The following is a 27,187-nucleotide window of genomic DNA, read 5'->3' as shown; positions in this document are numbered from 1 at the left end:
GTCGCTTTCTTTGCCTGTGCATGTATAGTTTGTTGGTTATGTTTGGTCGGTTTCTTTGCCTGTGCGTGAATAGTATGCTTGGTCGATGTATGTATTGTAAAGCGCTAAGAGTAGACATTTTTCTAGAATAGCGCTATAAAAGTTTGCATTATTATTATTATTATTATCCCAATAAAGATGTCCCATCCAGTGTTTGCATACACTTTAATTCCTGCTTGGCAATTTTTAAAAAAATTTTTTTTTAAATTTAATGTGTATGTATGCATGCATTCAAGTTACTCAAGTTAAAGTTGGTAAGAAAAAATTCTTTATCCAATTTGAAGAAGTACCACCACGTGGTCTCCGCTGAGTCCACCATGATCACGTGATAAAAATACCAAAACCATAGTCTGCCAACCGCAGAAAAACACCGTTTCCCAGAAACATAGGAGAGAGAATTACTTGCCTTTCTCTGAGAGTAAAGGAAGTTCCCTCCGTAATACTCCTGGAGGCGCATATCTCAATCTCAGTGTTTGGTTTTCTTTCCAAGCGGGCGAGGTTTGTTGTTGTTATTCTTCGATACAACCGCTTTCAGTTCTATCAGAGATCTACAGTATCTCTGGTCAGCGTTCAAGCGTACTGCGTTCCGTAGCTACGCTGCCCGCAAAAGTCATTGCAGTTTGTAATGACCGAAGTATTCATACGCCGTATGTAACCTTCGCGGGCGCTCGGTACTTTGAACGCGGTATCCCATAAGCCTAAAAATTTGGATCGGAAATGCTCGCGCTTCCGGTTGGGATAACGCACATGTGTGGCAAACCTCGCTGTAGTCGATATAAATGCTGTTAAAACGCAAAAAATGTATTTTTTACAAGTAAAATGACTATTTCTAAGAATACTCACCTCAATTTAACTAATAGGAGTTACCTTACTTACGAGTGCTAGACTGAGAAGCGTCCTATGTTACCAGTACTAGACTGTAAACAAGGTCGCTAACTCTAGATTTCCGTCGGTATACCATTTAGGGGAGTAGTCTCCCTTTGTCGGTAGTACCTCTCTGCGCATGTGCCAATGCCCATAATCCCCAGTTTCAATTCGAAGCTATTAAGTCAATAGCGGGGTTGGTGGGAGGGTCTCTGGTTAAATTGAGGTGAGTATTCTTAGAAATAGTCATTTTACTTGTAAAAAATACATATTTCTTTCGAATACATCACCTCAATTTAACTAATAGGAGAATAGATAACAGGCTGGAGGGTTGACTTTCGATCGGTAATCTAGTGTCACCTCACCCGACTCAGCCCATTTGTCCGGAATCCCCCCTGTAAAATCGGGGGAAGAAAAGGATAGATCATCGGACTGAGAAGCAAGAAATCCTGAGTCGGGCGAGTGGCAAGTTGCATTGTTGCCACTGTGTCAACTTGCTCCAGAAAGGGACAATCGAAAGAAAGTCCCACCTGTCAATGTAGAGCTGGTTTCTACTCGATGGTCGTTACTATTCCTCTGATCACTTGTCTTTATCAATGTTGGGTTATGGTTATGACTTGCCATTATGCGCCTTGAGCGACCCAACTCCCCAGCAACGTAAAGTTCTGCAGGTGGATCAGGTGAACGACCTAAAAGATGAGGAATGGTCAGAGATAACAATTCCTCTAATACCTTGAACTTATCACCAAGGTGCGTCTCTGCGACTGATCCTCCATTTAAGGGAGATTGACAGAGTTTCCAGAGATCCTGTAGAATTCTGGTCTGAGGCACCACTTTCCATGGCAAACAATTGTGCCAGTCGCATGAATGAATATATATATCCTCTCTGAATTTACCTCTCTAATGAGGATGGTAGGCACAGATACCAGTGTAAATTCAGGCTGACTTAGCTGTTCCTCCTGCGTGACAGGAAGTAAGCGCAAGTGCGCTCAGCAGTACGGTCACTGTCTGCACCTTTCCTGTGCCTGTCTCAACGCATGTGGGGGCTATAAGCCTACCCTTAATGGTTAAAGGTACCATTTGTCCTAGAATAGCAAGTGAAAGACAGCCAGCTGTATTGCCTTTACCCAAGGGGAAAACCTGCTTCTTACTTTGAAATTCCACACTTATAGCGTGAGGGGGTCCCCAGTGACCATGGGCATCTCTGAGCCCTTATTGGCTGAATGACCGCTCTTGTCTTACTCAAGAGGGTGCCATGCCTGGCATGCAACTCACTGAGAGGTCCCATTTGTGATTTCAGCAGGACCGTTTTCTGGCTTGATCAGCCAGGTCCTTGATCTAGGTTTTCTGTAAACATGGTTGTAGGTGGCATCTGCTGGGTTGTCTGCCCAGCATAGGTTTTGTGGGTTCTGGGACACTCCAGATTTCTGTAGAGCTCACAAGTTCTTAGATGACTATGCAGTGATGTTCTCCGGCCTATGGCCGAAGGTGCACTATCTTGGGCTGATGCAAAGTTCTGCCCCCTGGTAGTTGAACTCACAAAGATGTCTTATGTTGTGATCTCAGTAGTACTTCTGCCTAGATCACCCAAGTCCATATCTGGATTTTCAGTAGGCGTGGCTGCGGGCGGCAAGTGTTGCATTGTCTGACCAGCATAGCTTTGTGAGCTCTGGGGCACTTCAGCTGTTTGTGGAGCTGAGCTCTAGGGTGACTATGCAGAGTTGTTTTCAGGCCCCTGCCTGAGGCAGGAGGTGTACTCTCTTGGTCTGATGCATAGTTCTGACTTGACAAAGGTCTTAGTCAGCACCCGAGTTGCCACGTTTCTTGCCCAAAAAACGACGCGTAGCCGTAGACTGGGAGTGAGTGAGATAGGCTGGTGTGGTATTCCTGGCTCCAGCTAGGATCTCACTGTGTCTCTACCTCAGGCTCTTCGAGCGAGGGAGAAAAGGCTGGTGTGGTATTCCTGGCTCCAGCTAGGATCTCACTGTGTCTCTACCTCAAGCTCTTAGAGTGACACAACTTATACTCACCCAATAACCTTGTGTCACCGTAGACTGGGAGCGAGGGAGATAGCCTTGTGTGGTATTCCTAGCTCCTGCTAGGATCTCACTGTGTCTCTTTCCTCCAGCTCCTTTAGCTTTTGAGTCCAGGCATCTGAGAGTCTACATATGGATGGGATGGACACATTCACCCACTGTCAAAGGTATTGCCGCACTCATTATGCCTTTCGGGGGAGGAATACCTCTAGGTCTTATCTCTGTGGTCCTGGGATCTTAGAGCGCCAGTTGTAAGAGGCAAACGAAGCTTGTCCAATTCAAGGTTCGGTTGGAAGGGGTGGCTGAGCCTTCCCAAATCCAAGTGTGTCTGTGGCCGTACCCAATACCCCTAAAGGTAGAGGAAGCTCTTCTTGTTCCAGGAAAATTTGACTCAATGATAGAGGGACGTATGGTTTACCCAGTCCAAGATGTCTGGCAGCACTAATCAATCCGCATGGGCTGAGAGGTCCTCCTTGATCTATGAAATCTGGCCCATGGATCTCATAGTGCGGATGGCTGGCCAAACCTCAGACTATCTCTCAGTGTCCTTCCTGGAAAGTCCATGGAAAAACGGGCGGAGTCACCTCGGGAGACATTCCCTCTTTAGTCAAGTCTGTCCGTCTCTGAAGCATGACGTAGGTTGAGTGCTGTCCCTGTTGAAGGGTTTTGCCTTGACTTGGTTTGTTTGTTTGCTTAACGCCCAGCCGACCACGAAGCGCCATATCAGGGCGGTTCTTGACTTGGTCCAAGGAAGATAACCATGAGGTTTTGTAGCCTAAGGACTGCCTGACCCTGGGGTAGGTTGTCTTCCAAAAGCTGCTGATCATCTCAGGGGCACCTGCCCAGTGATCTTAAACGGCCCATCCCTTCTCTAGGACGTCTACTGTCGTCTCTCCTGTTGATGCTTCTGCCAGAGTTGTTACCATTATCAGTCGAGATGTGACCTGTTACAGGTGTCGGACATCCTCTGTTGAGTGTCGACTGTACAATCTGACATTTCTATCATCATCCCCTGGCTGATGCGGGTGTCAGATGACATTCAGGAAGAAGGGGCAACTCTTACAAGTTGTTACGCTGGGTCCGTCCACAGGTCATGAAAGCAATCTGTACTTGACGTTCTCAGAGCACTTCTTCCCCCGTCTCTGCGTTATCTCCAACAGCTCCCCGCCTTGTGATGTAGCCTGAACATGCTCACCCGTGTTGCCCGACGCTTGTATGGCAAGATTCTTGGGCCTGTTACCCTGTTGAACAAGCTCCACTCCAAGTGTGAGTGATCTTCAGAGTCGTTTCCTCAGGCAAATGTCTTGAGACACTTTGATTCCTCTTATCTTGGTGCGCAGTGTCTGTCTTGTAGCTGTGTATCCGAAGGAGACATCTAGAGACCTCAAGAGCTTGCAGTATGCATGGAAACTGATGTGACTACCATACCCTGTTCAGTTGTCCACCGCTGTTTGACTGGTGATCTGTATGCAGATTGCAGGTGCCATCTTGTTACTGGTAGGGCGGCTCCCCGGTGTGAAGGTTGTAGCCTCTAACCATTAGCTCTCCATTCCATGTGATGAAGATAACTAGGAGGCTCTAGGCATTCTCCTCACACTCCCAGACTTCTGTGTAGCCGGGCACTGCTGAATATGGTCAGGCGTGAAGTGTTGGTCTAGTTCCAAGAGCGTTAAACATTAGGTCTTCCTCAGTCCGTCAGGAGGTGGTAGACAGGCAATGGGGGGCGGGAGCTGTCCTTCCGGTGCTGAAGCATCGCTACAGGCAGTTTGCAGCACTGAATACTGGTAGTCAAAATGCATGAAGCCACCATCATGATGGGGAACCCTGGCAAAGATAGTGGTGGGAGGGGCCCAGTTCTGTCAACAGCCGTGTTTCGGGGTCACCTCAAGGGAGAGGTTGCAGACGAGGCTGTAGCTACCTCAGGGAGATTCTACTCATGTTACGCCCAGTGGACGTCTTGCCTGACAGCTGGAGGGTCTGTCATAAGCTGTCGCAACGATCCTGGGAGTTATCAGGGCGAAAAGGAAGCCTGTCTCTTCCTGTGCTTACTGGAGGTATTCCCCCAGAGCGCCCGACATTGTCTGTTTGGTAATGTCTACGTATATATAAATACATGTCAATATGACTTAATTCCCCCTCGTACTGATAACGGCATGGTTGTGCCAAGAGTTTATCCAGTACCTTTCTCATGAGAGTAGCCGCTCTGTCTAGGAGGCATAGTTAATTGTGTGTTGTAACAACATCCGTTCAGCAAATATGTTATATTTTCCATAATATGAAATGATAAACATTGTATCCCTTGTATGAACCTGACTAGAGCCAGTGTTATTTAAGGGCGGCCTCTTATTGTTAGGTCCTGTTGTCTACTTCTGAGAACCTAGTCGTAGGATTAGGTGACAACAGTAGAGATGTGGCCTTGTTAAAGGTCAGAGGCTTAGGTTTTGCCTACGAACCAGGAATAAGTAGAGCCACTAGAGGCATGACAACATTATAGGAAGCTCACCTGTGAGTATTATTCAGAGCCTTGCTCGATCTTGCATGTTGTGAAAACTCAGCTGAGTGTAATACTCATGTGTTAACAACCAAGTTTATTCATGCCCCTAAGGCATGGTTTCAACTGTATATTATTCATAACATGTCATTCAAGTGTAATGTACATCAATTGTGCACTGGAACAGAACATAAGTATATATGTGTGCCTGTTCTAATTGAATTTGAAGAGCTGTCTCCTGGCACTGTGGTATCAACAGATTTTAGCTGAGTGTAAATCTCAAAGTGTAAACACTTGAGTTTAACCATAAGTTAAATCTTTTACCACTCAGATAGCTGATTTAAACACTCCATGAAAATGGAATTTGTAACATCAACTGACTTCTTTGATACCCTTTGCCAAGAAAAAAGGATTATATCCCAATAAAGATGTCCCATCTGTGTTTGCATACACTTTAATTCTTCCTTGTCAATTTAAAATTTTTTTTTTTTTTTTTTTTTTTTTTTTTTTAATATATATTTACTCATATATAATGTGTATGTATGCACGCATACAAGTTTACAAGTTAATCAAGTTAAGTTGGCAAGGAAAGTATTCTTTATCCAATTTGAAGAAGTACCACCACGTGGTCTCTGTGAGTCCACCATGATCATCTGATAAAAATACCAAAACCATAATCTGCCAACCGCAGAAAACACCGTTTCCCAGAAACATAGGAGAGAGAATTACTTGCCTTTCTCTGAGAGTAAAGGAAGTTCCCTCCGTAATATTCCCGGAGGCGCATGTCTCAATCTCAGTGTTTGGTTTTCTTTCCAAGCGGGCGAGGTTTGTTGTTATTCTTCGATACAACCCGCTTTCAGTTCTATCAGCGTTCAAGCGTACTGCGGTCCGTATCTACGCTGCCCGCAAAAGTCATCGCAGTTTGTAATGACCGAAGTATTCATACGCCGTATGTAACATTCGCGGGCGCTCTGTGCCTTCAGTTCAATCAGCGTTCAAGCGTACTGCGTTCCGTATCTACGCTGCCCGCAAGAGTCATCGCAGTTTGTAATGACAGAAGTATTCATACGCCGTATGTAACCTTCGCGGGCGCTCGGTACTTTGTACGCCTAAAAATTCGGATCAGAAATGCGCTTCCGGTCGGGATAACGCACCTTGTAAACCTCGCTGTTGTCGATAAAAAGCTGTTAAAACGCAAAAAACTTCTGGGTAATTTCGAAGTTGAAGGTCTTGTTCGTATTCCTACATTGATGTGTAGGGTGACCTGCCGTTGCTTTCCATTGAAAGCTGCAAGGTAAGTTATCGTTCGCGGAGTTCTATTGCGTCAATGAAACCGGTCCAACCGCTGTAAATATCTGTTCGACATTCGTAACGACTGAGTAAAGAATAGTTGTCGTTCAATTGCATGTTCACTAGTTTTAAAAGACAAGTAACGGAGCCTGTTAGGCTCTGTGTGTCAACAAGGTATCATTGATGATTGAAGTACCTTCTACTTATGACCAAGTAACTTTGTTACATTTTTAAGCCGTTTCACTTTCATTTTCACGGTTCGTTACGTTGTTCAACGTGATGAATCATTGAATGTATACGGGCGTAGTAATCGCCCTTAAAAAGGAAAGCCCAAACCGTGATTGAAGGTGAAAGTTGTAGTTCCTGTGAAGGAAGTCTTCTTAGACGGGAAAGGTCTAAATACACGTCTAGCTCCCCGTAGCAAGAAATTGAAACTGGGGATTATGGGCATTGGCACATGCGCAGAGAGGTACTACCGACAAAGGGAGACTACTCCCCTAAATGGTATACCGACGGAAATCTAGAGTTAGCGACCTTGTTTACAGTCTAGTACTGGTAACATAGGACGCTTCTCAGTCTAGCACTCGTAAGTAAGGTAACTCCTATTAGTTAAATTGAGGTGATGTATTCGAAAGAAATACGTCCGGGTAATTGCGAAGTTGAAGGTCTTGTTCGTATTCCTACATTGATGTGTAGGGTGACCTGCCGTTGCTTTCCATTGAAAGCGGCAAGGTAAGTTATCGTTCGCGGAGTTCTATTGCGCCAGTGGAACCGGCCAACACCAACCGCTGTAAATATCTGTTCGACATTCGTAACGACTGAGTGAAGAATAATTGTCGTTCAATTGCATGTTCACTAGTTTTAAAAGACTAGTAACGGAGCCTGTTAGGTTCTGTGTGTCAACAAGGTATCATTGAAGTACCTTCTACTTATGATTACGTAACTTTGTTACATTTTTAAGCCGTTTCACTTTCATTTTCACGGTTCGTTACGTTGTTCAATGTGATGAATGTATACGGGCGTAGTAATCACCCTTAAAAAAGGAAAGCCCAAACCGTGATTGAAGGTGAATGTTGAAGTTCCTGTGAAGGAAGTCTTCTTAGACGGGAAAGGTCTAAATACACGTCTAGCTCCCCGTAGCAAGAAATTGAAACTGGGGATTATGGGCATTGGCACATGCGCAGAGAGGTACTACCGACAAGGGGAGACTACTCCCCTAAATGGTATACTGACGGAAATCTAGAGTTAGCGACCTTGTTTACAGTCTAGTACTTGTAACATAGGACGCTTCTCAGTCTAGCACTCGTAAGTAAGGTAACTCCTATTAGTTAAATTGAGGTGATGTATTCGAAAGAAATATTCCATCTCACACAGCATAAATAAATCCCTGCGCCTTGAATATGTGCGCAATATCAATTGCATAAAAAAAATTAAAAAAATAAAAATCCCTGCGCTTAGAATACCCATGGAATACGCGCGATATAAGCCTCATATTGATTGATTGATCGATCATCATTTCTACCCCTCTGTTACAGTGAAAGCCTAGACCTCACTGTAATTGTCCTTTTGTCCCGTTTCTTACATGAGGGCTTTCTAGACCTCACTGAATCGTCATTTCAGAGGAATTTTATGATTCATTTAAAGAACTGTCCTTTATAATTATACGCAAGACAAACTAACCTCATGCTTTTACAAATTTTTCTTTCAGGTAAAACTGATTGAGAAACTGGCAGACTACTTGAAGTATTTGGAAACCAACTGTAAGAAAAAGGACCGCATAGTACGACGGTAAGTATATATATGCATGTTCAGATATATTTCATTTTAATGTGTTCCTCATTTTCCTCCTGCCTTGTGGGATTTATTACCAAAGCATTTTGGTGCTGGCCTGATTAAAAATATTCTTGCCTGTTCTTCATTCATTTGCCAAAGGGTATTTTTGCTTTTTTTGTAGATGTATAACAATGTATATATGACTGCAAGGCAAATATTAATCTAATAGTTTGGTGTTTTATTTATTTTGTTGTTGTAATGTGCCAGTATGAGGTGTAAGAGGCCATATTTTGAGACAAGCTTATTGCTTTGTGCTCTCAGAAGATAATGGTGGTTTTCTTTTACACACGCGCACACACACATACACCCACACACACATACACATACAAATATGCACACACATATGTTCTCATTTCTCTGTTTGATTTTATTTTGAGAATTAGAATCACTTTCATTTGTGGGAATCCCTTCAAAATCTCTCTCTGTTCTGATTTGATTTGATTTTGCCCGATTTGATTTGATTTTGCCCGATTTGATTTGATTTTGCCTGATTTGATTTGATTTTGCCTGATTTGATTTGATTTTGCCTGATTTGATTTGATTTTGCCTGATTTGATTTTCAGAAAAGAAAGACTTGCATTTGTGGGCATCAGCCTGGATAACATCCTGAAAGAGGTAAGTCAAGATCTTGCACAAATGTTGATGTTTTTATGTGGATGCTTGGGTCTTTCCTTTGAGGTAGTTTGTTAGATTGAGTGTATGACCTGCAATCAAGAGCAATTTGATGGGAATTTGCATCAGATGAAATCTATTTATTACCAATTTTTTTTTTCTTCTTTTTTTGTGTCTTTTTACATTTAGTCAAGTTTTGACTAAATGTTTTAACATAGAGGAGGAATCGAGACGAGGGTCGTGGTGTATGTGTGTCTGTCTGTGTGTGTGTGCGTGTGTGTGTGTAGAGCGATTCAGAGTAAACTACTGGACCGATCTTTATGAAATTTGACATGAGAGTTCCTGGGTATGATATCCCCGGACGTTTTTTTCATTTTTTCGATAAATGTCTTCGATGACGTCATATCCGGCTTTTTGTAAAAGTTGAGGTGGCACTGTCACACCCTCATTTTTCAATCAAATTGATTGAAATTTTGGCCAAGCAATCTTCGACGAAGGCCGGATTTCGGTATTGCATTTCAGCTTGGTGGCTTAAAAATTAATTAATGACTTTGGTCATTAAAAATCAGAAAATTGTAAAAAAAATAATTTTTTTATAAAACGATCCAAATTTACGTTCATCTTATTCTTCATCATTTTCTGATTCCAAAAACATATAAATATGTTATATTTGGATTAAAAACAAGCTCTGAAAATTAAAAAAATTAAAAATTATGATCAAAATTAAATTTTCGAAATCAATTGAAACAATTTAAAAAACACTTTCATCTTATTCCTTGTCGGTTTCTGATTCCAAAAACATATAGATATGATATGTTTGGATTAAAAACACGCTCAGAAAGTTAAAACGAAGAGAGGTACAGTAAAGCGTGCTATGAAGCACAGCGCAGCCGCTACCGAGCCAAACGGGCTCGTCACTTTCACTGCCTTTTGCACTAGCGGCGGACTACGTTCAATTTCATTCTGTACAGCTTGACTAAATGTAGTAATTTTGCCTTACGCGGCGACTTGTTTTTTTTTTGAAAGATGCGACATGATTTTTATTAGTTTGTTCATCGTTCCACTGTTGCTCAGTACTCCATGAGTTCTGTGCAAATTTGACATTTTCCCGAGTAATCAGCTTGACAGTTCCCATGCCACCACATCTTACCACAGTTCCCATGCCTTCTATCTTATTTCGCTTTGTGTGTGGGGCAGAGAAAGTTTGTGTACATGTCTGGCCTTGCTCATAATGAGAAACTTCTGTTTCTCTGTGTAAGAGTGTGTTACTGTATAGACCAAATAGCCTGGACCGCCAACTTGTCACGTGACCCTTCGAGGTTACAACGCTCGACTTTCAGGGGCGCGTCGCGTCCGGTTTGAAAGGCCAGCGATTCGAACACAGTGAAAAGAAAGCACGCTCCAGTTATTTGTGACAATGGGAGGTGACAATGAACTGGATTTTCCAAAACTCCAAACTAAACTTAACAAAACTCATCGAAAAACATGTTCCATATGCACTTTTGCTGAGTTTATTTTAGCATTTTCAGAACTTACCTCGGCAACTTCGTCCATGTTTACAATCGACACCGGATATCACGTCCCCCTGATTTCTGAAAGGCTTGTAAGCGTAGGTTCCTAAATGCGAGAGGCCGCTACCTCGTAATAGAGAGAAAGAGCGGAGAGAGGGCTAGTTGGCGGTCCAGGATAAATGGTCTATGGTTACTGTTGGTGTGTGTGAGTGTGTTGCTGTTAGTGTGAGTGTGTGTTTGTGTGTTGTTAGCGTGTGTGTGTGTTGTTAGTGTGCAAGTTTGTGTTGTTCCTGAAATGTTTGATTCTTGCATAACATAAATGGTTTCTCTCAAGCAGGAGAAAAAGCCTGCAGTCGACATTAAAGGGGAACACTCCGATGAAGACGAAGAAGAAGTAAAGGAAGAAGTCGAAGAAGAAGATGACGAGGAAACCGAAATCGAAGAAAATAACGACGAATTCATTCGCCCACGACGTCGACGAGACAGACCCTCCCGCCGCTCAGAAAATCGTTCGGACCGACACAGCAAGAGTCACAAGCGACGTGAGCGACAGAGAGAAGACAGCGGAAGTCCCATGCCGTCTGAAGTGTATGCGAAGAGAACGTGTCGCACTCGCTCCAGAGTCAGCTACCAGTTCACGGAGTACGATGAACTGATCAACAACGCCATCGAGGAGGACCTGAGTAACCCCAAACCTCCAAGACCCCCAGGTGAGTCAGCTGCTTCTTCTTCAGGTGTGAGAGTTGTGTGTGATCCCAGGTGAGTCAGCTGCTTCTTCTTCAGGTGTGAGAGTTGTGTGTGATCCCAGGTGAGTCAGCTGCTTCTTCTTCAGGTGTGAGAGTTGTGTGTGATCCCAGGTGAGTCAGCTGCTTCTTCTTCAGGTGTGAGAGTTGTGTATGATCCCAGGTGAGTCAGCTGCTTCTTCTTCAGGTGTGAGAGTTGTGTGTGATCCCAGGTGAGTCAGCTGCTTCTTCTTCAGGTGTGAGAGTTGTGTGTGATCCCAGGTGAGTCAGCTGCTTCTTCTTCAGGTGTGAGAGTTGTGTATGATCCCAGGTGAGTCAGCTGCTTCTTCTTCAGGTGTGAGAGTTGTGTGTGATCCCAGGTGAATCAGCTGCTTCTTCTTCAGGTGTGAGAGTTGTGTGTGATCCCAGGTGAGTCAGCTGCTTCTTCTTCAGGTGTGAGAGTTGTTTGTGATCCCAGGTGAGTTAGCTGCTTCTTCTTCAGGTATGAGAGTTGTGTGTGATCCCAGACCTCCCAGACCCATAGGTGAGTCAGCTGCTTCTTCAGGTGTGTGTGAATCCACGGTGTACAGCGCACAATGCATGGGTAGAGGCAAGAAGCTGCTGAATGTTCTGCAAAATACACTTTCTCAAGCCCACCCACCAAATCCACATAGAGCGTAGATCATAGATGCATGGGTGAAAGCAAACAGCGATGGGATGCTCTGCTATGTTCACACAGAGATGCTTCTCAATTAAGTAACTAAATCACTCAGCATCATACACATTTTTCACATCCTTCCACTTTGAATTTGTTTGCAGAATCTTAAATTTGGATAAGCGATCTAGTGCTTGCAAGAAATTAATACATGTACTTTATTTTGATCAAGTAGACCAGTACTTCAAGACACTTCTGTTGTGCATTTTGCGCAGGTTCAACTTTGGCTTATGACCTCTATGACTATGGTTTGCTAACGTTTGGTTGCAAGGGCGGATCAATTCACTTTGGAGGGGGGGGTTACAAAATGACTGCGAAGATACAAGTTGACGGCGCCAAAGGCGCCTAAGCCTCTAGGGGGGTCCGGGGGCATGCCCCCCCCCCCCCCCCCCCCGGAAATTTTTTTTATCCAAAGAAGCAAAATAGAGCTATCTGGTGCATCCTGAGCCAATAAATTACCTCTTTTTTGGGGGGGCGGGGGGTTACGTAACCCGTGTAACCCCCCCCAGATCCGCCCTTGGGTTGTATCGTAAATGGCTCTCCTGGTCAACCAGGGTTAGTTGGACTGTGCTGTTGGCATACTCTAGGATTAGTCCTGTTAAAGTTACGTCACCTACTGAAAGAGGAGTTGGCATTTTGAGATTGATTCCGTGTGACAATGAACCTGAAACGGGGCTGAATCAGAATATGCCTTCCTGTTTAACAAAAAAAATCTCACATTTTCTCTTTTTTTATGTTTTTTCTAATTTATTTTTGTTAATCTTCTTAATGTGCATTTTTTTGGGTTACTTGCAATTAAAGCTAAAAGGCAATGTTTGTTACTTTTAGCACAGTAGAAGAATCACAAATTTATCATTTAAATTGGACGTAATCCTGCAACCACTGCTTATAGGCCTGTGGAATTGAAAAATTTCACTGCGATGTGCGTTTCCTGGGATCTTGCACTGGCATTGCTACTTGCAGGCATGTAGCGTTCTGTAAATTGAATGTGGTTGAATCGCTTGGCCAGTTTTCTCGCTTACAGCTCTCTTCTTGTTTGCTTGCTCTTTCCGGCGTTAGGCAAAAGAAGTGGCAAAGATCTCTCCAACATCCCTGGCATGTGCACTGACGAGGAGGCGGAGGCAGAAAAGGAAGGTGAACCCAAGGATGAAGATGAAGAAGAAGATGAAGACGAAGAAGAAATGGAAACAGAAGACATAGATGGTTTGTTTGCAGCTAATTGTTATCAATTTGTTTGCAGCTGGTTTTAGTTGCATGCAGGCACACAGAACACATGTGGAAAAATAGCTGGGGGAACTGGCTGTCACGCTGGAGACCGTTTTCTGTGTGGTTAAATGCGCTTTGGTTTATTCACTTTCACACAAGAAGTTTTCACTGTGTTTTTTGCCACATCATTTTTTATTTTTCACCATTATAGTGCAGTTGGTAAAGTCAATGAAAGATAGTCAGTGGATGTTTATGCTGTAGACAGTTTTCTGTGCAGTTAATTTTGCTTCATTTTATTCATTTTCAAACGCAAGAATTTGTCACTGTTTTGTAACATCTTTTTTTTTCGTTTCTGCGTACAGCTGTACTGCAGTGGATTAATGCCAGTATTGCCACCAATCATATTTCATGATATCAGTATCACTATCAGCAGCTCCATACTACCTACACTGATAATAACTTAAAAGTTTGAATGATTTGATTTTATTGAGCGTTTTTACAGGGCCTGTCCTTGTATAAGTGACATTAATATTTTCTTCTGCATGTCAAGCTGCATTTTCTTCACATCTTTGACAGTCAATTTATTTTATTTTAATTTTCCAGAAAAACGATCCTGTAAAATGAATGTGGTTCTTGTTCTTTTATAACTGCTGTCCTGATTTTTATTTATGCATTATGCTACTAGCCCTGATTTTGTCCACCCATTGTTGATGCTTCTGTTTTCCAGCGGGTAAAGGTGTTGGGAAAGACATGTCCAACATCCTAGGAACAAAAAGCGACGAAGAAGAAGAAGCAAAGAAAAAAGAAAAGAAGAAGGGTCTGTGATCTGCTGTGGAATTTTTTCTCTGCATGTTTTGTGTGTGAATGTTTATTTTGTTGTTGTTGAGAAAACAAGTTTGGGATTTTAAGATAAAGAGAAGCTGTGGTTTGAATTGGGAGAACTGTGCTGTGTCTATGTTCAAGGATTTTAAGCAGGTACAAGACTGCATGACAACATTGAAGATCACCTACATAATTATTTAACTCACCCCCCTGTCATTGTATCACTCTTTTCCTTTTTTTGTGTGTAAGTGTTATAACTTTTTGTTGTTTTTGAGTGTATCATTTTCTGTCTTGAAGCTCTCATTTTCTTTTTTTTAAACAGTATTATTTTCCTTGTAACAGTCTAACATTTTGAGCTTTGTAATGATCCTGCTTCCAGGAAACTCTACTCCATGTGTGGAATTGCCAAAATTTGATACTGTGTATACCCTCACCTCGGCTTTGGATACAGATTACAACTCTGCAGACTTCAGGCTGATAATAGACGATGTTCAGAAATAACTGTGTCAGGATTTCAACAGACACTGTATAGCACACATTGGAGTCAGTTATTCGCTGCGATTGCTGGTTTTAACTGGTCGACCACGTGTTATTGTTTGGGTCTTTAAAGCTGGGCGCAACTCTGCCACAGTGCTTGCAAATCCCAACACAGTTATTTGTGGAAAACGTCTATTCTTTAGAACCCCTAAAGGTTTCCCAAGCTTATGTTTGTGTGACTGTGCACAGGGAAGAGCCGGGGGAAGGACATGTCCAACATCCTGGGCATGGACAGCGATGAGGAGAAGGAGATGCGCAGGCGGCAGAAAGAAGAGGAGCTGGCGGCCAGAGCGGCTGAAGAGGGCGATGGACGGCCGCCTCCAGTGGTCAAGAAGAAACCACGGCGACGACTGACCACCCTGGACAGCGATGAAAACCAGGATGAAGACGAGAGCGAGGAGTTCCAGCTCTCAGAGTAGGTTCAGTTCAATGCTCCCAGCATTCTGTGTTGATGAATCATAATTTATTCAGGATCAAAACGACAGTGAAGAGTTCCAGCTCTTAGAGTATGTTTAGTTGCATGCTCCCAGCATTCTGTGTCGGTATGTACTCAAATGCAAGAATGCTCTTTTTCTATGTAAAACCCTGGGCGAATATGTGATGCTTGACATCATTGTTCCTATGGGAAGGAATGTGGAATCCATCTTGTAAGACCCCCCAATTTAAGACCCTTTTCCCTCACATTTTCTTGTCACTACCTCTTTGAATTTACCACCATTTTAAACCTCCCTCCTTTTTAAGACCTGAATTCTGGATGTCATAAAGGGGGGTTCCACTGTATCAGATGTAGGTGTCTGAATGGAAGACGGTAGAACGTGTCAACTAATGCATGCCTGCTTGTTTCTCTCCCCTTTTCCTCAGGAGTGACTCCGACTCAGACGCAACAGTGGAGCAATCAGGAGGAGATCTGACGGAGGAAGATTCCGGAGACTGGCGCCCCAAGAAAACTTGGTTCAACAGGGCGGCCGCAACACGAAGTTCTCGCAAGGGGTCACGACAGGGGCGGTCTTCTCGCTACGATAAAGGATTTGGTAAGTATCCTACGCTTTTTGTCAGGTAGTGCAGAAAGGATTTTATTCAAAGCAAAAGATTAAAGTGATTGTTTGAATAAAAAATCGTAGCAGATTTGAGTACAGTGGTACCTGCGATGTGTGGACACCTCCCTTAAAAGGACACTTTCTGTTGTCCCTTTTTCTGTTTACACTACAAAAGTATACCTGTCATGACCGGCCACCTGGTCCCAAGGGTGTTCTTTCAACACTTGTTCCAGTGTATATTTTTCCACAGCTAAAATGGAAAGCTACTTTTTCTTTGCTGTGAACGTAATGAGATTTTAGCTAACTTGTTCCCAGTTTTCCCAACTTTCCCAAGCCATTGTGCGCTGAATTTATAATACTGTGGTACCTGTGATGAAAGGACACCATTGGAACCAGCTGAAAAGGTCCATACATTCCAGGTGGCCTGTCATGGCAGGTATTATTGGGTCAAGATGATGAACAATGGTGTCCTTTTTGTGGAGGTGACCTCTTATCAGAGGGGTCTGACATCGCAGGTAACACTGTTATGAAAATTAATGCAGTTTGTAATATAATTAATTGCAGGTATAGTCTGTCCGGGTGGCTAGCGGAGGACGTTTTTAATTATTTAAACAAAATCAAAGCAACTGTTACATAGTGCTTTAGAAGAAAAGTTGTTCAGGGCGATCAGTACTATCTTGTGTTAAAAGGACTTGTTGCCAGCTTTCGCAGTTTGAGCCCTGTACGTCCAACCGGACAGACTATCCCACTGGTTTGAAAATGCATTTTGTACTGTATTCTGCAACACATTCTTAGTTTCACCTCTCTATGTTTGCAGTTGTGGATGACGAGTATGACAGCGACGAACGAGCCAGGGGTCGAAGGTCAACTCGCAATTCCTCACGACGCAAAGTGCGCTACAGAGACTGGGAATCTGACACCTCTGAAACCGAGGAGGAGACTGAAGACTCAGAAAGCATCTCCGAGGTCTCCTCGGACGATTTCAGAGCGAGAAGAAAGAAGAACAGCAAGAAACCAAGGAAGAAGTTTGCCTCGGAGACAGACAGTTCTGGCTCAGAGTACATGGTGAGGAGCAAAGCCAAGAAACGTCGCGCTGCTCGTTCCGACGATGACGATGACAGTGACGCCTCTCCCAGGAGAGGCAAGTCTAAATCCAAGGCAGCAAAACCCACAAAATCTTCCAAACTGTCAAAAGCCTCATCAAAATCCAAGAAAGGTTCAAAGAAAAAGGATGAGTCAGAAGATGACAGCGCCACAGAAATTGAAGGAGAAGAAGAGGACACCGCACCCAAGAAGAAGAAGAACGTCGTCAGAGACTCGTCAACGGAAGACGAAAAGAAGAAAGAGGATGAAAACAAATACGGCGAGGACGAAGACACAGAAGTGGAAGAGGATTCCAAACAGCCAGCGCCGGCTTCAAAAGCAAAGCAAGAATCCAAACCAACGGCAAAAGCTCCAAACCCTGAAGAGAATCAGGAACCAACATCAACAGAACCGACCCCAGCCACTAAGACTAAGAAGCCCAGAACCAAAACCACAAAAGCCAAGGGCAAAGGCAAAGGAAAGAAGGCAGCAGCATCGCAGGAAGAGGAGGAGGAAGAGGGGAAGCCTGAGCGGGTGGAGTGTGGAACGGCCATGCAGGAAGACACCTCAGCAGCAAAGTCACACCCACCCTCTGCTGTCAATGGACAACAGGCCACGTCACAAGGGATGGTGCCAAACTTCCTCAACGTCAACGAAGCAGGGGACATCCCCACAGGACTGAACATGCCGCCAGGGCACAATATGCCTCCAGGACAAAACATACCTCCAGGCAATAGCATGCACCCAGGACAGAATATGCCTCCAGGAATGCATCCGGGACAAAATATGCCTCCAGTACAGAATATACCTCCAGGAATGCATCCAGGACAGAATATGCCTCCAGGAAATAACATGCCCCCTGTATCCAGCATGCCTGCGTTCAGCGGTGCCCCGAGTGGCCCCACCTCTTCAGGGGACATGCAGTTCCAGCACCCCCAGGGAGGGGCCTTCAGACCACACATGGAGGGGGGTTTCCAGCCTCAGTACAACCAGTTCACTTCCCAGGCCAACATGGGGTTCCGGCCTCCCGCCACGTCGGGGTACCTCCCGTTCCCGCACGGACCTTACCCCATGCCAGGAGAAGCCTTCAGGGGGCAGCACCCAGAACAGTTCCAGCAACAGGCCGCCGGAAACTTCTATCGTCCACGGGCTATGGTTCCGTATGGACCACCAGGCAGTGAAGGTTTCAGACCGTTTGGGCAGCAGGGACAGACTGAACAGTTGAGACCCCAGTACAGTCAGGCCGGGGGCTTCAGGCAACCCTATGGGCAACAGGGACACGAGGGGCTCAGACCCACAGGCCAAGGACAGAACACAATCAGACCAACTGGTCCAGGACAGGAAGGTTTCAGACAACCAGGCCCAGGGCAAGAAGGTTTCAGACCCATGGGCCCTGGACAGGAAGGTTTCAGACAACCAGGCCCAGGGCAAGAAGGTTTCAGACCCATGGGCCCTGGACAGGAAGGTTTCAGACCCATGGGCCCAGGACAGGAAGGATTCAGACCCATGGGCCCAGGACAGGAAGGTTTTAGACCCATGGGCCCAGGACAGGAAGGATTCAGACCCATGGGCCTAGGACAGGAAGGTTTTAGACCCATGGGCCCAGGACAGGAAGGTTTTAGACCCATGGGCCCAGGACAGGAAGGTTTTAGACCCATGGGCCCCGGACAGGAAGGTTTAAGACCGATGGGCCCAGGACAAGAAGGATTTAGACAAACCGGACATGGGCAAGGTTTCAGACCAACTGGACCAGGGCAAGAAGGTTTCAGACCAACCGGACCAGGGCAAGAAGGTTTTAGACCAACCGGACCAGGGCAAGAAGGTTTCAGCCCAATCGGGCCAGGGCAAGAAGGTTTCAGCCCAATCGGGCCAGGGCAAGAAGGTTTCAGACCAACCGGACCAGGGCAAGAAGGTTTCAGACCAACCGGGCCAGGGCAAGAAGGTTTCAGACCAACCGGACCAGGGCAAGAAGGTTTCAGACCAACCGGACCAGGGCAAGAAGGTTTCAGACCAACTGGACCAGGGCAGGAAGGTTTCACACATACTGCTCCAGGTTCAGAAAAAGTACAGCCAGCAGTTTCAGAACAGGAGGCACAGCCCACAGTGTCAGGCCAGGAAAGCGTTAGACCAGGAACACAAGGAAAAGAACCGTTCCCTGGCCCTGGAAAAGAAGGTATTGCTCCCGGCCAAGAGGGGTTTCAACCCATGGGTCCAGGACAGGGTTTCTTCCCGCCGGGCCAAGGAGGTTTTCGCTATCCTGGCCAGCACTTCAGACCTATGGGCCCAGGACAGGAGAATTTCTACCAAATGAGCCATAGGCCGGACTTTGCCCACATGCCATATGGTCAGGGGCGCTTTCCATTTGAAGCCATGGGTTTCAGGCAGACAGGACCAACCGAAGGGTTTGTCCAGAGGAGTCCTGGTCAGGGTCGTTTTCCGCCTTCCGGTCAGCCTCCAGGCTTGAGGGGCCCAGGGCAAGAAGGATTTAGACCTACTGGCACTATGCAGGAGGGATCCAGACCAACTGGTCCACAACCAGAAGGCCATAGATCCACAAGCCCAGGACAAGATACAGTTCAGCCAACAGGAGAAGAACAGAAAAATGTCCCATCCAAAGCTGCAGGAAAGGAAGGGCCTGCCAAGGTAAAGAAGCCGAGAGGCCGTAAAAAGAAGGGAGCCCAATCTACCGGCACTGAAGAAACCAAACCCGAAGGCCAAGTACAAGAAGGAGTTCCATCTGAGTCCCCTGGCGAGCAAGGATTCAGGCCCATAGGCCCAGGACAGGAAGGTTTAAGACCCATGGGCCCAGGACAAGACGGTTTCAGACCCAAGGGCAAAGGACAGGAAGGTTTTAGACCACGAGGCCCAGGGCAGGAAGGTTTTAGACCCATGGGCCCAGGACAGGAAGGTTTTAGACCCATGGGCCCAGGACAGGAAGGTTTTAGACCCATGGGCCCAGGACAGGAAGGTTTTAGACCCATGGGCCCAGGACAGGAAAGATTTAGACCCATGGGCCCAGGACAGGATGGATTCAGACCCATGGGCCCAGGACAGGAAGGTTTTAGACCCATGGGCCCAGGACAAGAAGGTTTTAGACCCATGGGCCCAGGACAGGAAAGATTTAGAACCATGGGCCCGGGACAGGAAGGATTTAGACCACCAGGCTCAGGACAGGAAGGATTCAGACCCATGGGCCCAGGACAGGAAGGTTTTAGACCCATGGGCCCAGGACAGGAAAGATTAAGACCCACAGGCCCAGGACAGGAAGATTTTAGACCAATGGGCCCTGGACAGGAATTTTTCAGACCTTCTGCCCCCGGGCAGGAAAGTTTTACACCCCCTGCACCAGGACAGGCAGGATCAAGACAACCAGGACAGGAAAGTTTCAGACCCACAGGTCCAGGACAGGAAAGTTTCAGACCCACAGGTCCAGGAAAGGAAAGTTTCAGACCCACAGGTCCAGGAAAGGAAAGTTTCAGACCCACAGGCCCAGGACAGGAAAGTTTCAGACCCACAGGGCCAGGACAGGAAATGTTCAGACCCACAGGGCCTGGACAAGAAGGCTTCAGACCCATAGGCCCAGGACAGGAAAGTTTCAGACCCACAGGCCCAGGACAGGAAAGTTTCAGACCCACAGGCCCAGGACAGGAAAGTTTCAGACCCACAGGGCCAGGACAGGAAAGTTTCAGACCCACAAGGCTAGGACAGGAAAGTTTCAGACCCACAGGCCCAGGACAGGAAAGTTTCAGACCCACAGGCCCAGGACAGGAAAGTTTCAGACCCACAGGGCCAGGACAAGAAGGCTTCAGACCTACAGGCCCAGGACACGATTTCAGACCCACGATGCCAGGCCAAGAGGGATTCAGGCCACACAGCCATGGGGGCTACCCGCCTGCAGCCCACCATCAAGGTCCTAGTCACCCAGGCCAGGGGCAGATGAGAGGGTTCCATCCTCCAGGCTACGGCTACCAAGGTATGAGACACCCAGGGTACATGCATGGCGGGGCTTTCCACCCCGGCTTCCACGCTCAAGGACACATGCAAGGTTTTCATCCTGGTTTCCAACCTCCCGTGCAAGGTCAAGGTGAAATGGTGAGACAGCCTGCTCCAGGCCAAGCACTCGGATCTGAACCACCTCCAGAGAGTGACGGGCTCAAACCTCAAGGACCAGCAGGTCCTCAACAAGGTGACCCTGCCCAGCCACACGGCCAAACCAGACCCACACAACCCGAGCAGGAGAAAAAGACTCGACATGTGAGTGCCGAAGAGTCAGAAACAGCCAAGCTGTCAAAAACACAGGACTCGTCTGATCAGGTCAAAGGCGGCGACAACAAACCTCATGGCACTCCAGAGACAGGCAAAGGCGATGAAACTACTCCTCCAGGCAAAGGCGAAGAAGCTACTCCTTCAGTTGAACAAAGCACAAAACCGAAGCCTCAAAGTTCTCAAGATACTGAGAAAGGTGTTGACAGAGACTCAGGCCGGGCTGGAGTAACAGAAACACAAGCATCTATTGACGTCAAGGCAAATGAAGAATCAAAATCTCAGGGCTTTTCAGATGTCACAAACCAAGACAAACAAGGTGAAAGTGAGGCAGGGGAAAAGTCCAAGCTATCAGCACCCATGGAAGTTGAGATGTCAACAAAGAAAGGCCTCAAGACACAAAGTGAGGCAGGGGAAAAGTCCAAGCTATCAGCACCCATGGAAGTTGAGATGTCAACAAAGAAAGGCCTCAAGACACAAAATGAAAGCATGCAGCCCCAGAACCTGAAGATGAGCGCTGATAGTGAAACTTCAAAACCAGAAGACCTATCAGCCCCGGCAAAAGATGAAAGAAGTAAGCCTCAAGCCCCATCTGCAGAGGAAAATTTAAAAACTGACACTCTCCCATCAGTAGATGAGAACTCTAAGCTTGAAAGTCAGTCAACTGCAGCAGATGACAAAAGCCTGAAGAGTGAAACTGCAGCAGATGACAAAAGCCTGAAGACTGAAACTGCAGCAGATGACAAAAGCCTGAAGAGTGAAACTGCAGCAGATGACAAAAGCCTGAAGAGTGAAACTGCAGCAGATGACAAAAGCCTGAAGAGTGAAACTGCAGCAGATGACAAAAGCCTGAAGAGTGAAACAGCAGCAGATTACAAAAGCCTAAAGAATGAAACTGCAGCAGATGACAAAAGCCTAAAGAGGGAAACTGCAGCAGATGACAACAGCCTAAAGAGGGAAACTGCAGCAGATGACAACAGCCTAAAGAGTGAAACAGCAGCAGATGACAAAAGTTTGAAGAGTGAAACAGCAGCAGATGACAAAAGCCTGAAGAGTGAAACAGCAGATGCAGATGTTCCAAGGTATGAACTTCAGCCTGAAGTCCAGTCAGAAACTGAAAGTCTGGACCCTGATGCCCCTGCATTGGTCATAGCAGAAGAGTATACTTCAAAGTCTGAAGATGAAGGTGCTAAATCCCAGGATGAAAATGTGAAGCAAGTAGATGCGAGTTCAAAGCCACAGGATGATATGTCAAAGCCACAAGATATGTCAAAGCCACAAGGTGACAAATCCAAGCTTCACAAAGAGACATCAGACACTGACAGTTCAAAGCCACAAAAAGAGACTTCAGAGCCTCCCAGTGAGAGTTCAGAGCCACACAGTGAAAGTTCAGAGCCTCAATATGACAAGGTGAGGCCTGAGGGTCAGCCAGCCACACCAGACCAGCCTAGTTCAAAGACAGAACAGACTGGGGCAGCAGTGCCAACAGGTCCACCACATCCCAGTGAAGCTCACAGACCTCCTGCCCCCCAGGCAAATGACATTGCAGAGTTCAGATCCCAGGAGCCCCAGGGACGTGGTGTTGGGTTCAGACCACAAGGCCCCATGGGACAGGAAGGATTCAGACCACAAGGCCCCATGGGTCAGGAAGGGTTCAGGCCTCAAGGCTCCATGGGACCGGGTGAAAGCTTCAGGTACCCAGGCCCCATGGGGGGACACTTCCAGCCGCCGGTATCCAGGCAGGAAGGCAGTGGACCACCCACCGGACCTGAAGGCTACCACCCGCATCATGGATCTCAAGGTTTTCATCCTTATCCTCCTCGGCCTGAGGGCTTCCAGCAGTACCAGGGCCACCCTTTCTATCCTCCCACATCAGGGCAAGCTTTTCACGGTCCGCATGGGGAGCCCCCTCCACACGGGTATGGGATGTACCCCCCTGGCCAGTTCCCTGGGCATGGCATGTTCGGGCAGGGCATGCACCCCAACCCCTATCAGCCCATGATGCCCCCGGTCTCACAGGTGCCCGGAGGCCCACCCACAGGGCGGGGAGGCTTCATGATTGACAACCTGCTGGGCAGCAAGTCCGGGGAGATGGGGCCGCCCCACATGCCTCACCTGCCAATCAAAGGGCCCGGTCCTCAGATGGCCACACCCCCTCACGGAACCCCGCCCCATTCCACACCTCCTCATGTAAGCTCCCCCCACGCCACTCCCCCGCATGGAACTCCTCCCCCCCACATGACTCCGCCCACCTCCACCCCTCCCCACCAACCACAGTATCCACCACTGCAGTCCCAGCCTCAGCCTCAACCACAGCCGGGCAAGCCTCCAGCCGCTTCCAAGAAGAGGGGCAGTAAAGCCAAGCAGCCAAAATCCCCATCACAGGGGGAGGATGATCCGGGTGATGTCACTGACGTCATGAGTTATGTGATGAGTGACGAGTTCTTCAAGCACCAAACCAGCTCATAGCATTTGGACTGACATTTTAGTGCTACACCTAACATTCAGGTTTGGACTGTTCAAACAATGGTGCAACTAAAGTTCACATTTAGTGGTGCACGAAACATTCAGATTTGAGCTGTTCAAATAATGGTGCAACTAAAGTTCACATTTAGTGGTGCACGAAACATTCAGATTTGAGCTGTTCAAATAATGGTGCAACTAAAGTTCACATTTAGTGGTGCACGAAACAATCAGATTTGAGCTGTTCGAACAATAGTGCAACTAAAGTTCACATTTAGTGGTACACCTAACATTCAGATTTGAGCTGTTCAAATAATGGTGCATCTTACGTTCAGATTGTGAACAGCGCTGAGTATCTGCAATCTGTGGAGGCAGGAAGGATTTTCTGTCTTGTTTGTGTCACCGCGGCTTCCCTTCCACTTTTGATCTGACTTGAGTTGGACTTGCTGCCAGTACTGTTATGCTCATATCAAGCTTGTTCTTCTTTTCAACCAATCTGTCTCTATCTCTGCCATTGGTAGGTATTTTTTTCAGTTGAGGTTGTTTTTTCAGTTCAGTATATAACCATTTAGGGAAATATATATACCCCGGTAATAGTTGCAGTGTAAACATTGTACAGATTTACTCATGACTCTGCCTTCTGCCAACTCTGTATGTATGTACAATGATTGTTGACAGTAGCACATCAGTGTCAACATTTTCAGATAAACAAAAAAAAGAACTTTTATTTGTTTTTAACAGAAACAAATGAAATGTCACGAAACAATAATAAGACCACAAACAAAAAAAGTCTGTTTACGGTAACAGAGGCAAAAAATATAGGGTTGGTAGGTCGGGATTTTTTTAAAAAAATTTTATTTCCCCAAAAACATTTTTAAGTTATTTTGCCAAAAAACAAAGACTTTTTTTGTTTGTTTTGTTAATGCCAAAAAAAGTCTAGGGTTGCGCGAAAAAATAGGGTCGGTCGGGATACCGTAAACAGATTTAATGAAAGATTTAAGGCACAAAGTTAAGAAAAAAACTGAGCATTTTTTAAAAGAGAGAACAGAGAGTGTGGAAAAAAAGAAAGAAAGCTGACTTCGGTTTTCATATTGCCTGTTCTCAGGTTGGACATCTTCCAACTGCTTTTTTTTCACTTGCTATTTATTTCCTTTTTTTCTGCTTTACATCACATGATGTCAGTTTCTTTGCAGCTACAATCTTTATTCAAATAACTTTTTAATCATCAAGAAAGAAAAAGTAAAGATCAGTTTGGTTTGCCTGAAGTGTTAAAGAAAAAGTTGTTTTAAGGATCGTGTACCAAGTGGTCAAGTATTGCGAATGGCCTGCAGGAAATCTCACGCTTCACAATTATTTTCTCACACTTGTATGTAATGTTTTAGGTAACCAGAATTTCTCATTGAATTGACCAGAGTAGACTGGACTACGTACTGCTTTCTTTGAGGATTTGTGTTTTCTTACGCCGACTTAGCATACTTGCCGTTCTCTCTGTTGGTGCTGCAACAGCCAAGCTGTGTTGTTATCAGTCTGCTCATCAGAATAGACCATGTTGGTGCTGCAACAGCCAAGCTGAGTTGTTATCAGTCTGCTCATCAGAATAGACCATGTTGGTGCAGCAACAGCCAAGCTGTGTTGTTATCTGTCTGCTCATCAGAATAGACCCTGGTGGGAAATAACTCTGCCAGACTTTTCATGAGCTGTGGAAGAGTTATCTTCCTTGAAAGTGAAGCAATCTGAGCTTTATATAGCTCATTGGGAATAACTAATAGAGACACACTGTTGACACCACAGTGAAAAATGAGCTCCAATCTGCAAGTTAGCGGACAATACACAGACAGTGTTTTTCTTTATTTTTCCACTACTCTTTTTCCCAGGTGCTGGGTATAGCTTAGCTTGCCCAACCTTCAGGGAACACAACTTTTCCAAAGCTTGAAAATATCCCAACAGAGTTATTTCCAAGCATCATCTGTTTGTACTTGTATACATTGTTGTGACAAGGTTTGTTTGATATGATCTGAATTCTCATCACACAGTGCTCTCTGGCTGTGTATTTGTCATTTTCCCTGCACGGATTTCAGAGGTTACAGTGAATGAATGACAAGTACGTGGTGATTTCAATGTATGTCTTACCTGTACATGTACATGATTACTGCTGTAGAGAGTGTACATACGGTAACTTATATACTTTGTACAGTGAAAGTATTTGCTGTTGTGCGAGCAGAGCTCAAATTGTCTTGTGAGAAGGATTCATTCTGTGAGTGTGTTTAAATTGAGAATGTTCTTAATTGTGGTTGTTTGAATGGCAACACAGGGAGATAATGTGCTTTTGTACATAACACGTTTTGATTGTATCAGGTTGGCTGGGCATTACACAATGAAATATACTTACACGGTGGAATTTTCCTTTGATTTCTTGAGCCTTGATATCATTGGTGCTTTAGATGAGAGTAGAAATAATGTGACTAGCCCAAACATTACCCGGTTCGAGTCATACAAGTTACAACAACACACACACACACACACGCACATTTACATGCTTTCACATGCAAACACGTATTATGAAACGGATTCATGAAGTGATGTCTTCACTAGGTCTGTGTACATTTACATAAAATCAGAGACGCAATGGCTTCACTGTTTCTATGGTCCTAGATCCTACTCCAGTAATCAGTACTTCATATATTAGTAATGGCAGCTATGAAGAGTGAGTTTATGTTCTACGTAATCCTCTATTTATTGTAAGGGTAAGTGCTTCTTCACTCTTATGGGGTGTAAAGGTCAATTCATCTTACATTTTTCAGCATTTAATCAATGACCTTCATGGCAAGTTAACACGCAATCTCTATTTTGTTGTCTGTGCATGTTCATATGTCGTCAATTTTTCACAGAAAAGTGCCATTTCTTCTTTTTCAAGAATGTGTAACAGGATTTCATTACAGATTTTGTTCTGCTATGCTCTGTACTATGAAAGATTTTAAACAATGAATTGTCTGTGTGCTGTCTCTGTGTGCGGGCGGGGATATAGCTCAGTTGGTAGCGCGCTGGATTTGTATTCAGTTGGCCGCTGTCAGCGTGAGTTCGATCCCAGGTTCGGCGAAAATTTATTTCACAGAGTCAACTTTGTGTGCAGACTCTCTTCGGTGTCCGAACCTCCCCCCGTGTACACTACATTGGGTGTGCACGTTAAAGATCCCACGATTGACAAAAGGGTCTTTCCTGGCAAAATTGCTTAGGCACAGTTAATAATTGTCTACCTATACCCGTGTGACTTGGAATAATAGGCCGTGAAAGGTAAATATGCGCCGAAATGGCTGCAATCTACTGGCCGTATAAAATTTCATGTCACACGGCATCACTGCAGAGCGCCTAGAACTGTACCCACGGAATATGCGCGATATAAGACTCATTGATTGATTGATTGATTGATTGTCTCTGATTGTGTTAAATGGAGGTTTCACGGTTACTTCACCGTGAATGCCTACCACATGATGTCAGCTAAAGACCTCATGTGGAAGGTCTCTTGATGAGTTTGTGCATCATAACACTACAATGGAACCCCATTTTAAGACATACAAAAATCTGAGAAAATCAGGCCTTAAAAAGGATGGAGGTAAATGCATGGGTGGGATTCTTCCGGTATATGCCGGAAATCAAAATTCGATT

At 45.4% G+C, this 27,187-nt stretch overlaps 1 protein-coding gene across 1 annotated transcript in view; it reads left to right on the top strand.

The window, feature by feature from the left end:
* Nucleotides 1–25,927, top strand: part of LOC138945760 (uncharacterized) — a 48,036-nt gene extending 22,109 nt beyond the window's left edge. Inside the window, exons 11-18 of the mRNA XM_070317269.1 lie at nt 8,429–8,508; nt 9,117–9,168; nt 11,014–11,386; nt 13,173–13,316; nt 14,047–14,136; nt 14,868–15,093; nt 15,540–15,709; nt 16,533–25,927. Coding sequence (XP_070173370.1) covers nt 8,429–8,508; nt 9,117–9,168; nt 11,014–11,386; nt 13,173–13,316; nt 14,047–14,136; nt 14,868–15,093; nt 15,540–15,709; nt 16,533–23,530 — 8,133 coding nt within the window. The 3' untranslated portion in view covers nt 23,531–25,927. The remainder of the gene's footprint in view (nt 1–8,428; nt 8,509–9,116; nt 9,169–11,013; nt 11,387–13,172; nt 13,317–14,046; nt 14,137–14,867; nt 15,094–15,539; nt 15,710–16,532) is intronic.
* The last annotated feature ends 1,260 nt before the right edge of the window (nt 25,928–27,187 follow it).

The sequence above is a fragment of the Littorina saxatilis genome, linkage group LG13 (genome assembly GCF_037325665.1).
Source record: "Littorina saxatilis isolate snail1 linkage group LG13, US_GU_Lsax_2.0, whole genome shotgun sequence".
Lineage (NCBI taxonomy): Eukaryota > Metazoa > Mollusca > Gastropoda > Littorinimorpha > Littorinidae > Littorina > Littorina saxatilis.
Note: the sequence above shows the minus strand (reverse complement) of the source record. Positions and strands in the feature narration are given on the sequence as shown.